The following is an 18,142-nucleotide window of genomic DNA, read 5'->3' as shown; positions in this document are numbered from 1 at the left end:
GGGCTGGGTCTGAGGTCCGGGCCTGGCACTGGGGGGTGGAGTGCAGGGTACAGGGGGGCTCTGGGCTGGGTCTGAGGTTGGGGCCTGGCACTGGGGGGGGGTGGAGTGCAGGGTACAGGGGGGCTCTGGGCTGGGTCTGAGGTCGGGGCCTGGCACTGGGGGGTGGAGTGCAGGGTACAGGGGGGCTCTGGGCTGGGTTTGAGGTTGGGGTCTGGCATTGGGGGGTGGAGTGCAGGGTACAGGGGGGCTCTGGGCTTGGTCTGGGGAGTGGGTCTGAGGTTGGTGCCTGGTACTGGGGGATGGAGTGCAGTGGGGCTCTGGGCTGGGTCTGTGGAGCAGGTCTGGGATCATGGGCCTGGCATTGAGAGATGGAGTGCAGGGTACGGGAGGGTCTGGCCTGAGAGTGGTGCCCACTCAGAGGTGAAGGATGCAGAGGGGCCCTGGTAAAGTGCTTGTCTCTGGGTACCTTGTGTCGGATGTCCTAGGCTCACGGTGTAGGAAGGCTCTGGAGCCCTTAGGTTTGGGGCCCTAGGCCTAGGGTTCACGGTGTAGGCAGGTGCTGATCGGGTGTAACAGGGATGGTGCTGGCCTGGGGTGTTGCTGAGTACTGGGATTTGAGAGAAGGGAGGGGCAGAGAAGTGCTAGACAAAGGTGGTGGTTGAAGTTTGACACGGGGAAGCTTAAATCATGTGCATTTATAAGCAGGCAGGATGCTTTTATAATGGATAGGCCTGGTGGGTGGTGGAAGACCTGGGCAATATTCTACTATTGCTTAGAATAATATCCTGTTTTGTAACTAAGTTCCTCCATGCCAATTGCTGTGTTCAGTATATTATATATTTTTTTACTAATAGTTCTGTATGCAAACAAATCTCACAGTTCAGTGCATAAACTGGTTGTTGCAGGGTTCAGAAAGGGAATTTCTTCCACACCTCAAATAGATTATTGTACAATGAAAGTGTAGAGATTTTTCACACCTTCTTCTGAAGCATTGGATAGTGCTAGATCCTAGGCTTCTTGAGTGAGTGGTTTGTATCTAGTATGGCAAATACTGTATTCCTATTACTGGATTGCAGAACATGCATTTTTCAATTTATTATAGATAGTAACACACTGTTGTGCCTCCCGTGGTCTCTATTTATTATTCACAAAGTCATCCTGATTGTTATGCACATTTATTACGATCAACCTGAGCTTCTAATGGTGATAAGGCTATTTTTGGCTTGCGGTTTTTTTTTTTTTTTTTTTTTTTAAGGTAATATGTTTCCTAGGCCCAAAATGCCTGCCTTTCCAATAACTTTTGACAGGTGCTTTTGGTAATCTATGCAGCCAGAATGATTGGTGCCCCATGTACTGTCTGATGTATGCTCTGCAATTTATTTTTCTTCATATGGTGAAATCTCAACTAGTTACAGAATTTTTTTTTTTTAATGTTAGGGAGCTAGAGAGTTCAAGGAATTTCAAAGTACATAATATTCACTGTAGCAGAGAACTACTGATCTGCAGTCCTTACCATTGTCTAATAGTAATGATTCAGTTAAATAATAAGGTTTCTCCTTATGACTGGATTGCAAACAGAGGACCTGCAAGTTTTTAGCCTTGTTGAGTCTATCTCCACGTAAAGTCTTTACTTTTAGACTCCTCTGCTGACTCTGAACTGCAGTATATAACCTAAAGTAACTGTTACATTTGCCCACCTTGTGGCTCTTACTAGGTTTAGTCTTTGGTGATAAGATTTTTGATCTAATTTACTTATAAGGCCCCTATTAGCTTGGCATGTGAGCTCTTTATAAGTATTTCAGAGTAGAAATAGAAATCTTTCTCTTCCCAACTTACAGGAGAAATAGCATGATTAATATATAGGGATTTTCTTTTTTAAAATGCTCTGCCTACATGTTGTGTTCTGATGCGAGTACGCTTAATTCAGAATGCTGAGTTTACTGATCATTCTTATCCCTTGTGGAAGTAACCTCCATAGGCTAGGTTCAACTGCTCGGAAAGCTGTTTTTCTCACCCTTCTCTTATTGGTTAGTGGTTTCATTGTTCCAGTGGAATATAACAGTAACCAATTTAACAATCTGAGGACAGATGCCCTTGGTTGGGTGGGGAATGTTATACAAGAAGAACGTTCTTTTAAAGCTACTTCCTTCTCCTCAGTCTTACTGGGTTCCGCTTTAGCCAGTTTTTCATTTGGGTGCTGATTGCCAGTATTATTTAACTAGTTCTCCCAATGGCTTCATAAAGAGTAATGGGAGAAGGGACTGAGTCTTGTGGAGTGATGCAGGTGACGTCTTTGGAGATGGAGGAACTGTTGCCAGTTATAACCCACTTGTTTTGTAGGCCATATCAGGGAGTGTCTCTTACTGCTGGTCCTATGATGGAACAATAATTGATCACCCATTCAACAGGATGAGTACATGTACTTCTCTTGTCTGTGGGCTGGAGGAGCTCATCTACCAGCAGAACAAATGCTGCCTCAGTAGTGCTTTGGCCTAAAGCTTGACAGCAGTCCAGAATATTGGCTGCTGACTAGTAGCAAAAAACCAAACCAACCCCACTCTCGAAATGCTAACATCCTGATTAGCTTGCTTAGCAAAAGTTAGATGCTGGCTGGTAGTTAGCAACCTCTGTAGCATCAAGCGATAGGGTTTTTTGTACTGACTGGGCAATTGTAAGTGTTAAGATGAGTGATAGATGTCTTTCATCAGCAGTGTTCAACCTCAAATTGTGTAACAGTTGGCTTATAATTCATATTTCAAAATTCTTGATGGCAGAATAGAAAACTTTCATGTATTTTAGGAGTATATGAAAGACCCAGCACCCCAAATATGGTCCCCCAAGTTACACTTGAAGTAGAACTGAACGAAGTGTGTATATGGACTTTTTGCAAATATTCACTTCAAAAGAAATATCTGTTTGATTGTGTTCATGACCCTTCTGTATTTGAATTCTGGGAATGTTCAAGCTTACATGTGTTATTAGTGTACATAGTTGCAAAATGTGAATTTTAGCTTGACTGTTCAAAATCAAATGTTTAACAGTATATTTGATTGTAAAATCTGCAGTTTGTGTTCATTACTTACTTACGTCTTTCAATCAGGGACTAAAAACAATATCAATGTAACTAAACAGTACAGTGAACATGTTTTCAAATGAACAAATATTTTCAACAAAGCGTGCAAGCGAAGAATCATTTGTTGAAATTCACAAATCTTGAATGACTAATACATTTGAATTTCACAACCCATGTACAACTTGTGAACAGAAAAAGGTTAATTTAATCAAATTAGTTCTTTGTTGCACTTTATTCTGTTAGCTCCAGTTGTAAATCAGTCCTGTTCTGAACACTTAGGCCCCTGATCCTGCAAAGACTTGCTCGTACTTAAATATATGTAATATAATTACTCAGTGTGTACATTTAAGCACATCTGTACATCTTACACTGTAACACATGAAGATGTTTATTTTGTTTTTCATGTGTGTAGATCAACAAATCTGAGAAGCCGGACAAGCCTGAGAGCTGTGATAATGTCAAGGTTGTCGTCCGATGCCGACCTTTCAATGAAAGAGAGAAAGTAATGTGCTACAAGATGGCAGTTAATGTGGATGAAATGAGGGGAACCATTACTGTTCATAAAACAGACTCTTCCAACGAACCTCCAAAGACATTTACATTTGATACAGTTTTTGGACCAGAGAGTAAACAGCTTGATGTCTATAACTTAACTGCGAGACCAATTATTGACTCTGTTCTGGAAGGATACAATGGTAAGTCCCTTATTGTCCTAAAAATTAAGGATCCCTTATGCTGTCAAAATTCCATCTGATTTTAGTAGGAGTTTATCTGAAGAAAGACTGCAGGTAAGAGCACCATATCATTCATATAGTTAACAATAACCTCGTTTTACTTAAAATAGAAAATCCAATAAGGGTATTCACAATTCTGAGTTCCCTGTTGCCAGTGGTTGTGCTTTTATAATTGGTAACAGATAATTATCAGTTACATTGTGAGCATCAGGTACTGGCAAGGTTAGTGGGCCAAACTTGTCAACTACTTTTTTCTATTTGTAAAGGATTTGCATTTTATTTATCTTTTTAGCACACCCAGGTTCTTGAGTGCTTTTCTTCTTGTAAAATATCAGTAGCCCTGCATGTGTGAGCAACTCTGCAGTAACAACTTGGCATGTATGTATAATGGAAGAAAAATGTTGGTAAGGAAATTGTTTCCAAATGGACAGTTATAAATAATAGTAAGTTGCAAAGATTTTAAAGATCTAGGAGAAATACTTCATTTGTATTGGGGTAAGTATAGGTGTAAAATATAGGAAGTTTCCTGAAGTTTAAATGCTAAGGCAAAAGCTTTGTTAAGGCTGTGTGTAAAAGTAGAGTAGAATTAAGTATCTGTTTTTGGCCAGGGGTCTTTTGTAGCTGCAACAAAGCATAAATCTGACTTAGGAGCCAAACTTATTTTTGCAATACTTGGTCCATGATTCTGGTAAGTCTTTCTGATACAAGTGAAGGAGGAAGTTTCATGCCTCGCAGATTGGTGATGTAATCCAAATTGTAAATGATTCTGAAAATCTGTGTCCTGGTTTGTGAAATGCCCATGTGTGGGGCCTATGCTGAATCAATTTGAGGTTGCTACAGCTGTGGTTGAGGGAATGCTGATGCCCACCCATGGGGAGTGGCCCTAAGGCAGGTTGACACCATTCTGTAGCCACTTACCCTTTTAAAAAGAAACTTAACAGTTTTGTACATATTTTGGAACATGAGTTACCCTTGTCTAGTTAATTACTCTTCTTTGCCTTTGTACAAGACAAAGATTGAAATAATCTACTTTTTAAATTTAAAGGAAACGAGTAAATGTGCCTGAACGAAGAGTCATTCATTCTCCCTGTTAATAAATACATTATTAATTGGCCTAGCTCTGACGGATTGTGTGAGACATATTCCTAGAGCCGTTGTGCTTGATTGAAATAACACATTAGTCCTTTGTGGTAGTTCAGCCCTGTTTGCAAAGACTGTACAACACTTACATTTCCTATAAGCCTGTACAGTGTGTATTGGAAAAGCTGGTAAGTTCTAACTCGTTGTTACTGGTGGTTTTGGTAGTGCCAAGGTAATGATTAAAAACTTTGGTATTACGATTCATTATAAATATTTTTCTTGTACTGCAGGCACCATCTTTGCATATGGACAGACTGGCACAGGCAAAACTTTTACCATGGAAGGTGTACGAGCTGTTCCTGAACTTAGAGGAATCATCCCCAATTCATTTGCCCATATATTTGGTCACATTGCAAAGGCAGAGGGGGACACAAGGTGAACAAATTTTCTTCCTTTGCCTCACCCCCATCCCCGAGACAAGCAAAAGATTGAAGCACAAACTTTCAGACATCTTGGGTAAAATCCTGACCCTGTTAAAGTCAATGTGAGTTTTGCCATTGACTTAATTGTGGGCCAGGATTTCACCTTTTGTGCTTAAGCACATCTTCGTTTATGAATCAGTAAGCTGTCAGTTTGTATTAGTACTCTGCATATTTTCTTTGTACGCTGAGATCAAACCAGTTACATTTAACAAATATTTCAGTTTATAAATGACTTTTTTAATCTTAGATTTTTGGTTCGAGTGTCTTACTTGGAAATTTACAATGAAGAAGTACGTGACCTGCTCGGAAAAGACCAGACACAGAGGCTAGAGGTGAGGATGGAGTGTTTTGAATCACTGACATTTTGCATTTTAAAGGAACAAATTGTCTCTTCAAGAAGAACTGAGTATTAAAAGAACAGACAGACCTTGGAGGGGAAGAAAAGTTTTCCTTAGCACCAAAGGTGACCTTTTGCCACTATCAGTATTTTGCCTTTTCTCATTTCTTCTTCTCACTTAACCTTTAGTCTAGTAATGTAACATTATTTCCCTCACACTCTAGACTAATTCCCCTTAGGAGAATCCAGGGAAGAATAGCTGAAAATATTCAAAATAAGATACAGAAACATTCTAGTCAGCGCCTGTATTGCTGTCAAATGAACTCCGTGGCCAAAGTGCCTTTGTCCTTTACACTGGTGCTTTTCCTGTGATTCCCTCCAGGGAACTTCTCCCACTTTTATGGCCAGTTTTCTCACAATCTTATCATCCCAAAGACTTTTGGGAGCTCCCTGACAGACTGTCTGTAGATCGCTCAGTGAGTTATGAGCCTGTTTATAAGAGCCAACAGTTTGCAGGGTGGTATATTTACTCTCTGGTTCTAGACCAGTGGTTTTCAATCTTTTCATTTGCAACCGCTAAAAAAATTTCAAATGGAGGAGTGGATACCTTTGGACATCTTAGACATAGTCTATAGATCCCAAGGGGTCCAGCAACCATGGGTTGAAAACCACTGTTCTCTGGTAATTACAGCCTTTCATGGACCCTTTAGACATAGTCTGCAGACCCCCAGGCTGTAAACCAGGGGTCTCAAACTCAAATGACCACGAGGGCCACGTGAGGACTAGTGCATTGGCCCGAGGGCCGCATCACTGACACCCCCCCATCGCTGTCCCTGGCCCCGCCCCTCTCTCCACCCCTTCCCTGCCTCCATTCCAACCTATTCCCTGAAGTCCCCACCCCAACTCCCCCCTTCGCCCCCCCCCGCGCCCAGGCAGTGCAGGAAGGATTCGGGGTGCGGGCTTCGGCCTGCGCCGCTTACTTAGAGCGGCGCCAGGGTGGCAGCAGCATGCACTGGGGCCAGGGCAGGGTCCCTGCCTGCCGGCCCCGGCCCCACACCAGGAAGCAGCTGGAACCATGTCCCTGTGGCCGGGGCATGGGGGCACAGGGCTCTGTGCGCTGCCTTGCGGCTCCTCCAGGTACCTCCCCCGAAGCTCCCATTGGCTGCAGTTCCCCGTTCCTGGCCAATTGGAGTTGCGGGGGGCAGTGCCTGGAAGCCAGGGCAATTCACGGAGCCCTCTGCTCCCCCACCCCCTCCCTGGGCCGCAGGGAAGTTGTGCCGGCTGCTTCAGGGAGCAGCGCGGGGCCACGGGGGGGCAATCCCGCCAGCTGGATCCGGCCTGTGGGCTGTAGTTTGCCCACCCCTGGCCTGGAGGTAGGCCGGGGGAGTGCGGGCTGCTTGGCGGTCTGCAGGAAATAACCCCGCGGGCTGCGTGTTTGAGACCCCTGCTCTAAACCATGGCTCTTTAGCTGACTTCACAAAGACTCTTCCCAGGGCTAGGAGAAAAGATGTGGGCATCTGTACAGAATAGGAGAGTAGCATGTGGGGTATGCTGTTCAGTTATTGTAGCAATGCCTTGAAACCTTTGTTTGAAGTACTTCTCTTGAGAGAAGAAATAAGAGATGGACAAGCCAGCTTTTTATTTATTAAATACTTCAGAAATTCTCAGTGGTCCCTGGGGCCAGGAAACAGTTGATTAGACCAAGTGCTTTCTCTGCCTCTGAATGTGTTGTGCCTACTCCCCTCTCTGAACCCCTCTTTACGATCTCTATGGAGATTTGAGGCTTCCTCCTGATTGGTGTTCCCTCCATTTGATTTGCCTTGGGAGAAGGGGCAGTAGAAGGCTACAACACTCTTGATCCATAGGCTTGTATGGTTCTGATAAGTAATGCTTGTATAGAACAGAAACTATGCTTCTAGAAATAGCAGTACACTAGTGCATTACGTTATGATAACTGGTATATGTGAATACTACAGGGAACAGCTTCCAAAAATAATCTCTGTGCACCTCCTGGAAGTGCCCAAACAAATCTGTTTCTTGTTTAGGTTAAAGAGAGACCTGATGTGGGAGTTTATATCAAAGATCTTTCAGCTTATGTTGTAAACAATGCAGATGATATGGATAGAATCATGACACTAGGCCACAAAAACCGTAAGTAGCGCTCATTATTAGGGTTTTAAACTCTTGTCCAGAGCACAGTTTAGTGTAGCACTATGCATTGCCAGGTAGACAGCTGACTTTCGGACCTGGGCACAGTCTTCACAACTCTTCAGGAACAGCACTCTCAGCTGAGCAGTGAGAGGGATGACTCCTTGCTAAGTCCTGTGATTCAGAAGCAGCCAGTGAAGGTAGGACAGGCCCTATACAGCAGCTTTTCTTGGCTGGAAGGCTTGTTCCAATGTGGAGTCTTGACGGTGTGAGACAGGGTGTGAGAGTGGGGCTGTAACTGAGGTTTTGAGACTACAGCAAAGCAAGAGGAGACCACTGGGACTCCTAGTGGGTCTTGAACTTGCCCATTCATTCTCCTTTTCTTCCTCTCACCTTTGCCCAGGTGAGCAAACATTAGACCAGTGTTGTGCTCTGTAGTATTGTAAACTGGTGATGCGATTGCATGTTTTCTCGGAGCAACAAAACAGCTCATTTTAACATCCAGGACACTTTCTGAATGAAGTACTATAGGTTAATGTACAAATCAAGCAAGGGTTAATGGCTGTCACTGCCACTACATTGAAAACTGAGTTGTGTTTTACGAGTAGTAAAAAAATTGCAATCAGCCAGGATTAATGGTCTGACCCTAATGGGTACTGAGCATCATCTCTCTTGGATTTGCAGTCTTTGCTGAGTCAGTTTTATTTTCCAAAGGAGATGAATGGGCGTGAGGCTGCCTAGTGCCTTTTGGGATTGGACCTTGAAAGGCATATGCAGGGATACAGCTAGAAGCAAAACCTCTACTTGTCTTTCAAATGATTGCACGTCCGGACTAAAGATGAATGCTGCAATTTCAAGCCCAGAAAAAAATCCTTCACCACAGGGTCTGAGGGGAAATGCAGCATCAGAATCACTGCAGAATGTTGGGTGTTACAGCTGAGATAATTATTCTACACTAATTATTAAGTCTTATCATTTTCTGAAGTTAAACAAGAAATGCATTCAGTTGTTTTAAGTAAGATTATAAACTCTGTAAATTATAACTGCTTTGTGGCCTCTTTGTTTTCAGATTAGGGACTGTTTTACCTTATAGTTCATTGTTAATTCTGATGTTTTTGGGTCTCTTAACTGAAGGTTCTGTTGGTGCCACTAATATGAATGAGCACAGCTCCCGTTCCCATGCCATCTTCACTATTACCATTGAATGCAGCGAGAAGGGTGTTGATGGAAACATGCATGTTCGTATGGGCAAGCTGCACCTTGTAGATCTAGCTGTAAGTAGTAACGTGCAGCTCTAACAAAATGCTAGTTGTGGGATGGTTACTGATTGTTATGCTGGACCCTTAACAAGATAGGGAAAAGGCACTGCCCCTCCCTGAAAGAGCTTACGATGTAAGGCCCAGATGCAGTACGAGTTTCTGTGGGGACAGACTGCTGTGGAACCCGACTTAAATCAATGCAATTCTGCCTGAATGCGAAGATCTGCCTATGTGAAATAAATTGCAGGATTGGGGCCTTCCTTAGACATGCATAACTTTCCCAGTGGAGAGGATGGCCGAGGGAGGACAAGGGATACAATAGTCACATTTTTGAGGTCGCTCAAGTGTGTTATGTGCATCTAGATGGTTCCATTACATTTTTTTTCTTGTAAAAGTGTAATTGTTTATAAGTTACTAGATGTTTCTTTTCCCTCATATCCATTGATTGGGGGAATCAGAAGATCATATTTAAAAACTTACCATTAGGGTGTTATGCAGTGTTGTGTATTAGCTACAGTTTGTTTTTCTAAAATAAATGTTTGTATATGAGAATGGTACATTCCATTTTTCCAACTATGTCTCTTTGCTGTGCACTGTTCAGTGCTACCATGAGTCTAAAGATTCCATTAAGACCTGCTTGACCTTGTCCTTTCACCCTCTAAATACCTGTGTATTCCTTTCGCCAGGGATCAGAAAGGCAGACAAAAACTGGAGCTACTGGGCAACGACTAAAGGAAGCCACAAAAATTAACCTTTCACTTTCCACTCTTGGGAATGTTATTTCTGCCCTGGTGGATGGCAAGAGTACTCATGTGCCCTATCGTAACTCTAAATTGACTCGACTTCTTCAGGATTCCCTGGGGGGCAACTCAAAAACCATGATGGTAAGAATGGGATACGCCAAAGTTCAATGTCCCAGTAACCTGGTTTATATCTTTAAGGTGGAATTGAAGCAAAATTCTCATGGGAATAGTTTGACGTTTGTATTTACCCTTTTTTATTTCAGGACTGTGCTCTTTCATCAGTGCATAGAAATGTAGGGCAGGAAGACCCCTTGAGAGGTCATTTAGTCCAACCCCTATGCTGAGGCAGGACCAAGAACCTAGGGCATCCCTAATACGTGTTTGTGCAACCTGTTCTTAAAATCCTTCAATGATGGTGCTTCCATAAGCTCCCTTGGAAGCCTGCTCTGGTGCTTACTATTCTTCTAGTTAGAAAGTTTTCCCTAATATCTAACCTAAATCTCCCTTGCTGCTGGTTTAGCCCGTTACTTCTTGTTCTACTTTTAGTGGACGTGGAGAACAATTGCTCACTATCCTCTTTATGACATAAACCTCTTTGAGGTTTCAGAGTAACAGCCGTGTTAGTCTGTATTTGCAAAAAGAAAAGGAGTACTTGTGGCACCTTAGAGACTAACCAATTTATTTGAGCATAAGCTTTCGTGAGCTACAGCTCACTTCATCGGATGCATACTGTGGAAAGTTTAGAAGATCTTATTATATACACACACAGCATGAAAAAATACCTCCTCCCACCCCACTCTCCTGCTGGTAATAGCTTATCTAAAGTGACCACTCTCCTTACAATGTGTATGATATCCTCTTTATAACAGCCCTTCACATATTTGAGACTTCTTTCAGCCCTCCTCAGTTTTCTTTTCTCAAGATTTAAATATGCCCAGTTTTAACGTCCTCATAGGTAGGGCCCTACCAAAGTCATGGTCAATTTCATGGTCATAGGATTAAAACAATTATAAATTTCATGATTTCAGCATTTAAATCTGAAATTTCAGGGTGTTGTAACGGTAGGTGTCCCTGACCCAAAAAGGAGGGAGGGGGGAGGGTTTGCAAGGTTACTGTGGGGGGGTTGCGGTACTGCTACCCTGACTTCTGCTCAGCTGCTGGCAGCGACGCTGCCTTCAGTGTTGGGCAGCTGGAGAGCAGCAGCTGCTGGCCAGGAGCCCAGCTCTGAAAGCAGAGGCACTGCCAGCAGCAGCGCAGAAGTAAGGATGGCACGGTATGGCATTGCTACCCTGACTTCTGCGCTGTTGCTGGCAGGATGCTGCCCTCAGAACTGGGGGCCCGGCCAACAGCTGCCACCCTCTGTCTGCCCAGCTCTGAAGGCAGCGCAGAAGTAAGGGTGGCAATACTGCAACCTCCCCCTAAAATAACCTTGTGACTCCCCCCCCGCCCGCAACACCCTTTTGGGTCAGGACCTCCAATTTGAGAATCGCTGGTTTCCTAAGTTCCCTCTAAGCCACGCAGTAGCCTATTAAGCGCTGCACAGGTGCTCAGGGCTGCAGCAGGGAGAGATGCCCCGGACCTGCTGTGGCCAGGGGAGGGGTGCCTATCCCACGGACCTAGTCTCAGAGCTGCCTTGGGGAGAGATGCCTCTTCCCCCACCCCCTCCCCAGCCCAGGTGCTGTTGCAGCGAGAGAGAGCTGGGGGGAGTCCTCTTTCTCCCTCTCTCTCTCTCTCTCCCCTGTCCGTCCTCCCTCCCTCCCTCCCTCCTGTAGTCCCGGAGCCTGCACCCAGAGTCGGAGCCCTCACCTCCCCATACCCCAATCCTCTGCCCCAGCCCTGAGCTCAGCATCCCCGGCCCCACTTCCGAGCCCACACCCTGAGCCCCCTCCCACACTCCGAACCCCTCGGCCCCACCCCCGCCACATGAATTTTGTTATGTACACCAATATGGAGGTGATGTGTCACATAACCTCCATATTGTGCACATCATAAAATTCATTCCTCATATGCGTGGGGAAAAATTAAAGGGAACGCTGCTGGTCTCCCTCATGAAGTCTGTATAGTATAGGGTAAAAGCACACAAAAGACCAGATTTCACGGTCCACAACGCATTTTTCATGGCCACAAATTTGGTAGGGCCCTACTCATAGGTCAGGTTTTCTAAACCTTTTGTCATTTTCTGTACCTCTTCTCTGGACTCTCCACTTTGGCACATCTTTCTTAAAATGTGGCACCCAAACTTAATCCAGTATTCCAGCTGGGGCCTCACCAGTACCTTATAAAGCAGTACAATTACCTCCTGTGTCTCTCGTATACAACAGTCCTGTTAACATACTCTCATCCTGTACAGCTTTTAGCCTTACATCTGTCTGAACATAAAATTCACTTCATGGACATGGGAGGCTATAGACCAGAACAAGAGTACCCAGACGCATAGGTTCAAATGGAAGCTGTGCTTGTGCATCCCGGGACAGGACTTAGTTCATGCTCTGAAGGCAGCAGAAAAGTACAGTTTGCAGGCAGAAAACTACAGTAAGGGATTTGCAGAACAGGGCGTGGGTCTGTTTTTACATTTCCTGGTCTTGCAATTCCTTGTATTTGTGTCATTCAAGCTTTTACATAGTGCTAAATCCCATCTACACAAGTAACTCCTTTTTTTTTTTTTATGTAACAGTGTGCAAATATTGGTCCGGCAGACTATAATTATGATGAAACTATCAGCACACTCAGATATGCCAACCGTGCCAAAAACATCAAGAATAAGGCCAGAATTAATGAAGATCCCAAGGATGCCTTGCTCCGTCAGTTTCAAAAAGAAATTGAAGAGCTTAAAAAAAAGCTGGAGGAAGGTAACTTCCCTTGTTCCTAATAATGTTCTCTGTACCTTCAGGTTATTCTGTTCCTGTGTGACACATCTCCTTTTTAAAGACTTACCATGGGATGCTTTTCAGGAGTTTTGTAATAACATCTGAAGTCCCGGTGCTTTCACATATGAGTTTGTTACATTAGGCTCAAGTAAAAAGAAGAAACCCAAAAATCACCCATAAATAGAAATAGATGGCATGCACGTATTTCTATGCTGAATGCAAGCTAGAGCTTTTCTTCAGTTAAGTATTGGATTTGTCCACTAGATGGTATTTAGAGCTAATATAAGCTAGCAGATTTCATCTTTTCTTCTCTCCTTGGTTTAGGTTTGGATGTGACCTGTATATAATTGAAATGTACTAATTTTAAAAGTCTCATAGAATATCAGGGTTGGAAGGGAGCTCAGGAGGTCATCTAGTCCAACCCCCTGCGCAAAGCAGGACCAATCCCCGACTAAATCATCCCAGCCAGGGCTTTGTCAAGCCTGACCTTAAAAATATCTAAGGAAGGAGATTCTACCACCTCCCTAGGTAATGCATTCCAGTGTTCTACCACCCTCCTAGTGAAAAAGTTTTTCCTAATATCCAACCTAAACCTCCCCCACTGCAACTTGAGACCATTACTCCTTGTTCTGTCATCAGCTACCACTGAGAACAGTCTAGATCCAGCCTCTTTGGAACCCCCTTTCAGGTAGTTGAAAGCAGCTATCAAATCCCCCCTCATTCTTCTCTTCCGCAGACTAAACAATCCCAGTTCCCTCAGCCTCTCCTCATAAGTCATGTGTTCCAGTCCCCTAATAACTTTTGTTGCCCTCCGCTGGATGTTTTCCAATTTTTCCACATCTTTCTTGTAGTGTGGGGCCCAAAACTGGACACAGTACTCCAGATGAGGCCTCACCAATGTCGAAAAGAGGGGAACAATCACGTCCCTCGATCTGCTGGCAATGTCCCTACCTATACATCCCAAAATGCCATTGGCCTTCTTGGCAACAAGGGCACACTGACTCATATCCAGCTTCTCATCCTCTGTAACTCCTAGGTCCTTTTCTGCAGAACTGCTGGCTAGCCATTCGGTCCCTAGTCTGTAGTGGTGCATGGGGTTCTTCCATCCTAAGTGCAGGACTCTGCACTTGTCCTTGTTGAACCTCATCAGATTTCTTTTGGCCCAATCCTCTAATTTTCTAGGGCCCTCTGTATCCTATCCCTACCATCCAGCGTATCTACCTCTCCTCTCAGTTTAGTGTCATCTGCAAACTTGCTGAGGGTGCAATCCACACCATCCTCCAGATCATTTATGAAGATATTGAACAAAACCGGCCCCAGGACCGACCCTTTGGGGCACTCTACTTGATACCAGCTGCCAACTAGACATGGAGCCATTGATCACTACCCGTTGAGCCCGATAATCTAGCCAACTTTCTATCCACCTTATAGTCCATTCATCCAGTCCATACTTCTTTAACTTGCTGGCAAGAATACTGTGGGAGACCGTGTCAAAAGCTTTGCTAAAGTCAAGGAACAACACGTCCACCGCTTTCCCCTCATCCACAGAGCCAGTTATCTCGTCATAGAAGGCAATTAGATTAGTCAGACATGACTTGCCCTTGGTGAATCCATGCTGACTGTTCCTGATCACTTTCCTCTCCTCTAAGTGCTTCAGAATTGATTCCTTGAGGACCTGCTCCGTGATTTTTCCAGGGACTGAGGTGAGGCTGACTGGTCTGTAGTTCCCAGGATCATCCTCCTTCCTTTTTTTTTAAAGATGGGCACTACATTAGCCTTTTTCCAGTCGTCCGGGACTTCCCCGGATCGCCATGAGTTTTCAAAGATAATGGCCAATGGCTCTGCAATCACATCCGTCAACTCCTTTAGCACTCTCGGATGCAGCGCATCCGGCCCCATGGACTTGTGCTCGTCCAGCTTTTCTAAATAGTCCCAAACCACTTCTTTCTCCACAGAGGGTTGGTCACCTCCTCCCCATGCTGTGCTGCCCAGTGCTGTAGTCTGGGAGCTGACCTTGTTCGTGAAGACAGAGGCAAAAAAAGCATTGAGTACATTAGCTTTTTCCACATCCTCTGTCACTAGGTTGCCTCCCTCATTCAGTAAGGGGCCCACACTTTCCTTGACTTTCTTCTTGTTGCTGACATACCTGAAGAAACCCTTCTTGTTACTCTTAACATCTCTTGCTAGCTGCACCTCCAGGTGTGATTTGGCCTTCTTGATTTCACTCCTGCATCCCCAAGCAATATTTTTATACTCTTCCCTGGTCATTTGTCCAATCTTCCACTTCTTGTAAGCTTCTTTTTTGTGTTCAAGATCAGCAAGGATTTCACTGTTAAGCCAAGCTGGTCGCCTGCCATATTTACTGTTCTTTCTACACATTGGGATGGTTTGTCCCTGTAACCTCAATAAAGATTCTTTAAAATACAGCCAGCTCTCCTGGACTCCTTTCCCCCTCATGTTATTCTCCTAGGGGATCCTGCCCATCAGTTCCCTGAGGGAGTCAAAGTCTGCTTTTCTGAAGTCCAGGGTCCGTATTCTGCTGCTCTCCTTTCTTCCCTGTGTCAGGATCCTGAACTAAACCATCTCATGGTCACTGCCTCCCAGGTTCCCATCCACTTTAGCTTCCCCTACTAATTCTTCCTGGTTTGTGAGCAGCAGGTCAAGAAGAGCTCTGCCCCTAGTTGGTTCCTCCAGCACTTGCACCAGGAAATTGTCCCCTACCCTTTCCAAAAACTTCTTGGATTGTCTGTGCACCGCTGTATTGCTCTCCAATCACCCTGATATCTGCTGGAAGTCTCCCATGAGAACCAGGGCCTGCAATCTAGTAACTTCCGTGAGTTGCCAGAAGAAAGCCTCGTCCACCTCATCCCCCTGGTCCGGTGGTCTATAGCAGACTCCCACCACGACATCACCCTTGTTGCTCAGACTTCTAAACTTAATCCAGAGACACTCAGGTTTTTCTGTAGTTTCATACTTGAGCTCTGAGCAGTCATACTGCTCCCTTACATACAGTGCAACTCCCCCACCTTTTCTGCCCTGCCTGTCCTTCCTGAACAGTTTATATCCATCCATGACAGTACTCCAGTCATGTGAGTTATCCCACCAAGTCTCTGTTATTCCAATCACATCATAATTCCTTGACTGAGCCAGGACTTCCAGTTCTCCCTGCTTGTTTCCCAGGCTTCTTGCATTTGTGTATAGGCACTTGAGATAACTCGCTGATCGTCCTTCTTTCTCAGTATGAGGCAGGAGCCCTGCCCTCTTGCGTGCTCCTGCTTCCTCCTCATTCATGTTATGCTAATGTCAGGCTGGGGACAAGTGCAAACTGGGGTTTTAAAAAGCATAATGACAAAGGGTTAATTGTTCTCCTTCTAGCAGAAAAAAGTGCTTGGGAAGGGAACAAATGCCTCTGAAACTCTCAAACTGAACTTGTGGAGATGGCTTTTAAGTCTCCTTCTAAAGAATAAGGGGGTAAAGCTACAAAACCATATGGCTCCACAGGCTCTGTGGGCAACTGAACCCTTCACATCCCACAAACGAGAATCAGCCTCTTCGTAGGTGAGGTCCTTGGCAGCATATAGCCTGAGAGAGCAGAGCTATGATTCCATGTGTTTATACGGACACATCAGTATCGTACCGACTGTGGATAAGGGAGAAGGCACAGAGAAGGAGATTTCCACTCGGATTTCCACTTGGAAATCTTTTCAATCCGAGAGAGACATGGAAAGTACAGCAGTGTTCCCACCCACTGTTCTTAACCCATTATTTCAACCCCTGTTGAGTCCCTTTGCTAATTTTGGGCCCCACACCGCAGAATAAATGCCTTGCAAATGGAAGTCTGATTAAAGCGTACAGCTCAAACTGACACTCATAGATGTAAGGATGCAGCTGTGCTATTCTTTTGAACTTTTGCACTGAATTACATTTTAAAGTTCTGACAGACTTTGGTTTCAAATTGAAGTTGAATCATTAAAAATACCAAAGCATACCTTGGTTACAGCAGAGAGTCATCTTTTCAGAAAACAACTGAGAGACTCTGGACAGTTTAAAAAAAACATCTATATGGCATAATGCTTAAAGTGTAAATATTCCTGATGAACACTGTAGCCATTTTTCTCTGTATTTCAAACTTCATCTAAAGTGCTTAGAGGTAAAATAATATCTTGTTGAAGAATTGTAGCAGAATAATGCTTAGCACTCGTGCTTTACGAACGCTGCAATATTAGACTCCAATCGCAAACTTTCTAAAATACCAAAATTCTACCTATAATTATGTATGTCAGCGTATTTTGGAACTGGACTGTCAGCCTTACTGAGATTGCTGGTTTAATATTTATCGGATTTTATATGCTGAAAAAGAAACATGTACCTATTACATGAGTAAACAAATGGAAAAACCCAGATCTTTCCCAAATCTGCATTGCCTGTACAGTCATTTAGTACCTGCTGCCAAGACACTGCTCAAATAAAGTTGAAGGTCGATAAAATGCTGCTGTTACAATTAATTGTCTGATATGCTGTGAAAGAGAATGCCTTGGAAACATATATTTGTGTTTTAGGGGAAGAGATATCTGGCTCTGATATCAGTGGTGATGAAGATGAAGATGAAGAAGAAGAAGGGGAGGTTGGAGAGGATGGGGAAAAGCGTAAAAAACGAAGGGGTAAGGTATCCGCATGCTCCAATTCTCTCGTCCTTAGTCATCAAGAAGTTGACTCCGGAAATTTCTTTGCATGAAGGAATCAGGATGCAACTTTGCATAAGTATGAACTTAACTGAGACGGTAGTAAAGTTCTACTGCCCGCTGCAATTATCATGCCTCTTGTAGAAACGAAGCCATTTGAAGCAGTCAGTCTAGCTAGACTGCTATACCTTTGTATAGCATCTGCTTCCACTTGGGTAGTTTTGCTTGTAGTAACTTTCTCTTACGTGGTGGTTCCCTGGTTACAGCAGGGTGGCCACGTATGGCTTTTTACTGTGCGCATGTCTATGAGACTGATAGCAAACCCACACAACAGAACTGCCTCTGGGATGTGGAGTTGTGGGGAGGGAGTAGGGTTGCCAATTTTGCTTTGATGTATCCTGAAGGTGTCGTCACATGACATCTTTAATTAAAGATTAATCCTTGAATCCTGGAGACTCCAGGACAATCCTGGAGGGTTGGCAACCCTGGGAGGGAGAGTCTAACGAGCTGCCACAAACTTAGTGGCCTTGTCTAATAAGAGCCTGCTGTGTATATGGAAGAGATGAAGGAACTCCCATTGACTTCTCTTTGCTGGGAGTAGAGACTGTAGGATTGGGCTCTAATATTACAAGCTAAATTCATCCTGTTTGTTAAACTATTTTTAGTGCTCAGACTTCTTTCCTGTCTGAAGTGTAGAATGTGTTTAAACAGAATTCCAGACTTAATGCTGGAAGGAA

At 44.1% G+C, this 18,142-nt stretch overlaps 1 protein-coding gene across 6 annotated transcripts in view; it reads left to right on the top strand.

Moving 5' to 3' along the window:
* Positions 1–18,142, top strand: part of KIF3A (kinesin family member 3A) — a 52,185-nt gene that overhangs the window by 645 nt on the left and 33,398 nt on the right. For all 6 annotated transcript variants that reach the window (XR_012640507.1, XR_012640506.1, XM_074960489.1 and 3 more), the window contains exons 2-9: positions 3,486–3,768; positions 5,178–5,322; positions 5,617–5,701; positions 7,752–7,857; positions 8,989–9,128; positions 9,800–9,997; positions 12,531–12,705; positions 17,283–17,384. Coding sequence is in view for 4 of the 6 variants with exons in the window: in XM_074960489.1 (XP_074816590.1) it covers positions 3,486–3,768; positions 5,178–5,322; positions 5,617–5,701; positions 7,752–7,857; positions 8,989–9,128; positions 9,800–9,997; positions 12,531–12,705; positions 17,283–17,384 (1,234 nt within the window). In the remaining 2 variants the exon portion in view is untranslated. The remainder of the gene's footprint in view (positions 1–3,485; positions 3,769–5,177; positions 5,323–5,616; positions 5,702–7,751; positions 7,858–8,988; positions 9,129–9,799; positions 9,998–12,530; positions 12,706–17,282; positions 17,385–18,142) is intronic.

Source organism: Natator depressus, chromosome 8 (assembly GCF_965152275.1).
Source record: "Natator depressus isolate rNatDep1 chromosome 8, rNatDep2.hap1, whole genome shotgun sequence".
NCBI classification, from domain to species: Eukaryota; Metazoa; Chordata; order Testudines; family Cheloniidae; genus Natator; species Natator depressus.
This window is presented reverse-complemented; position numbering and strand designations above follow the sequence as displayed.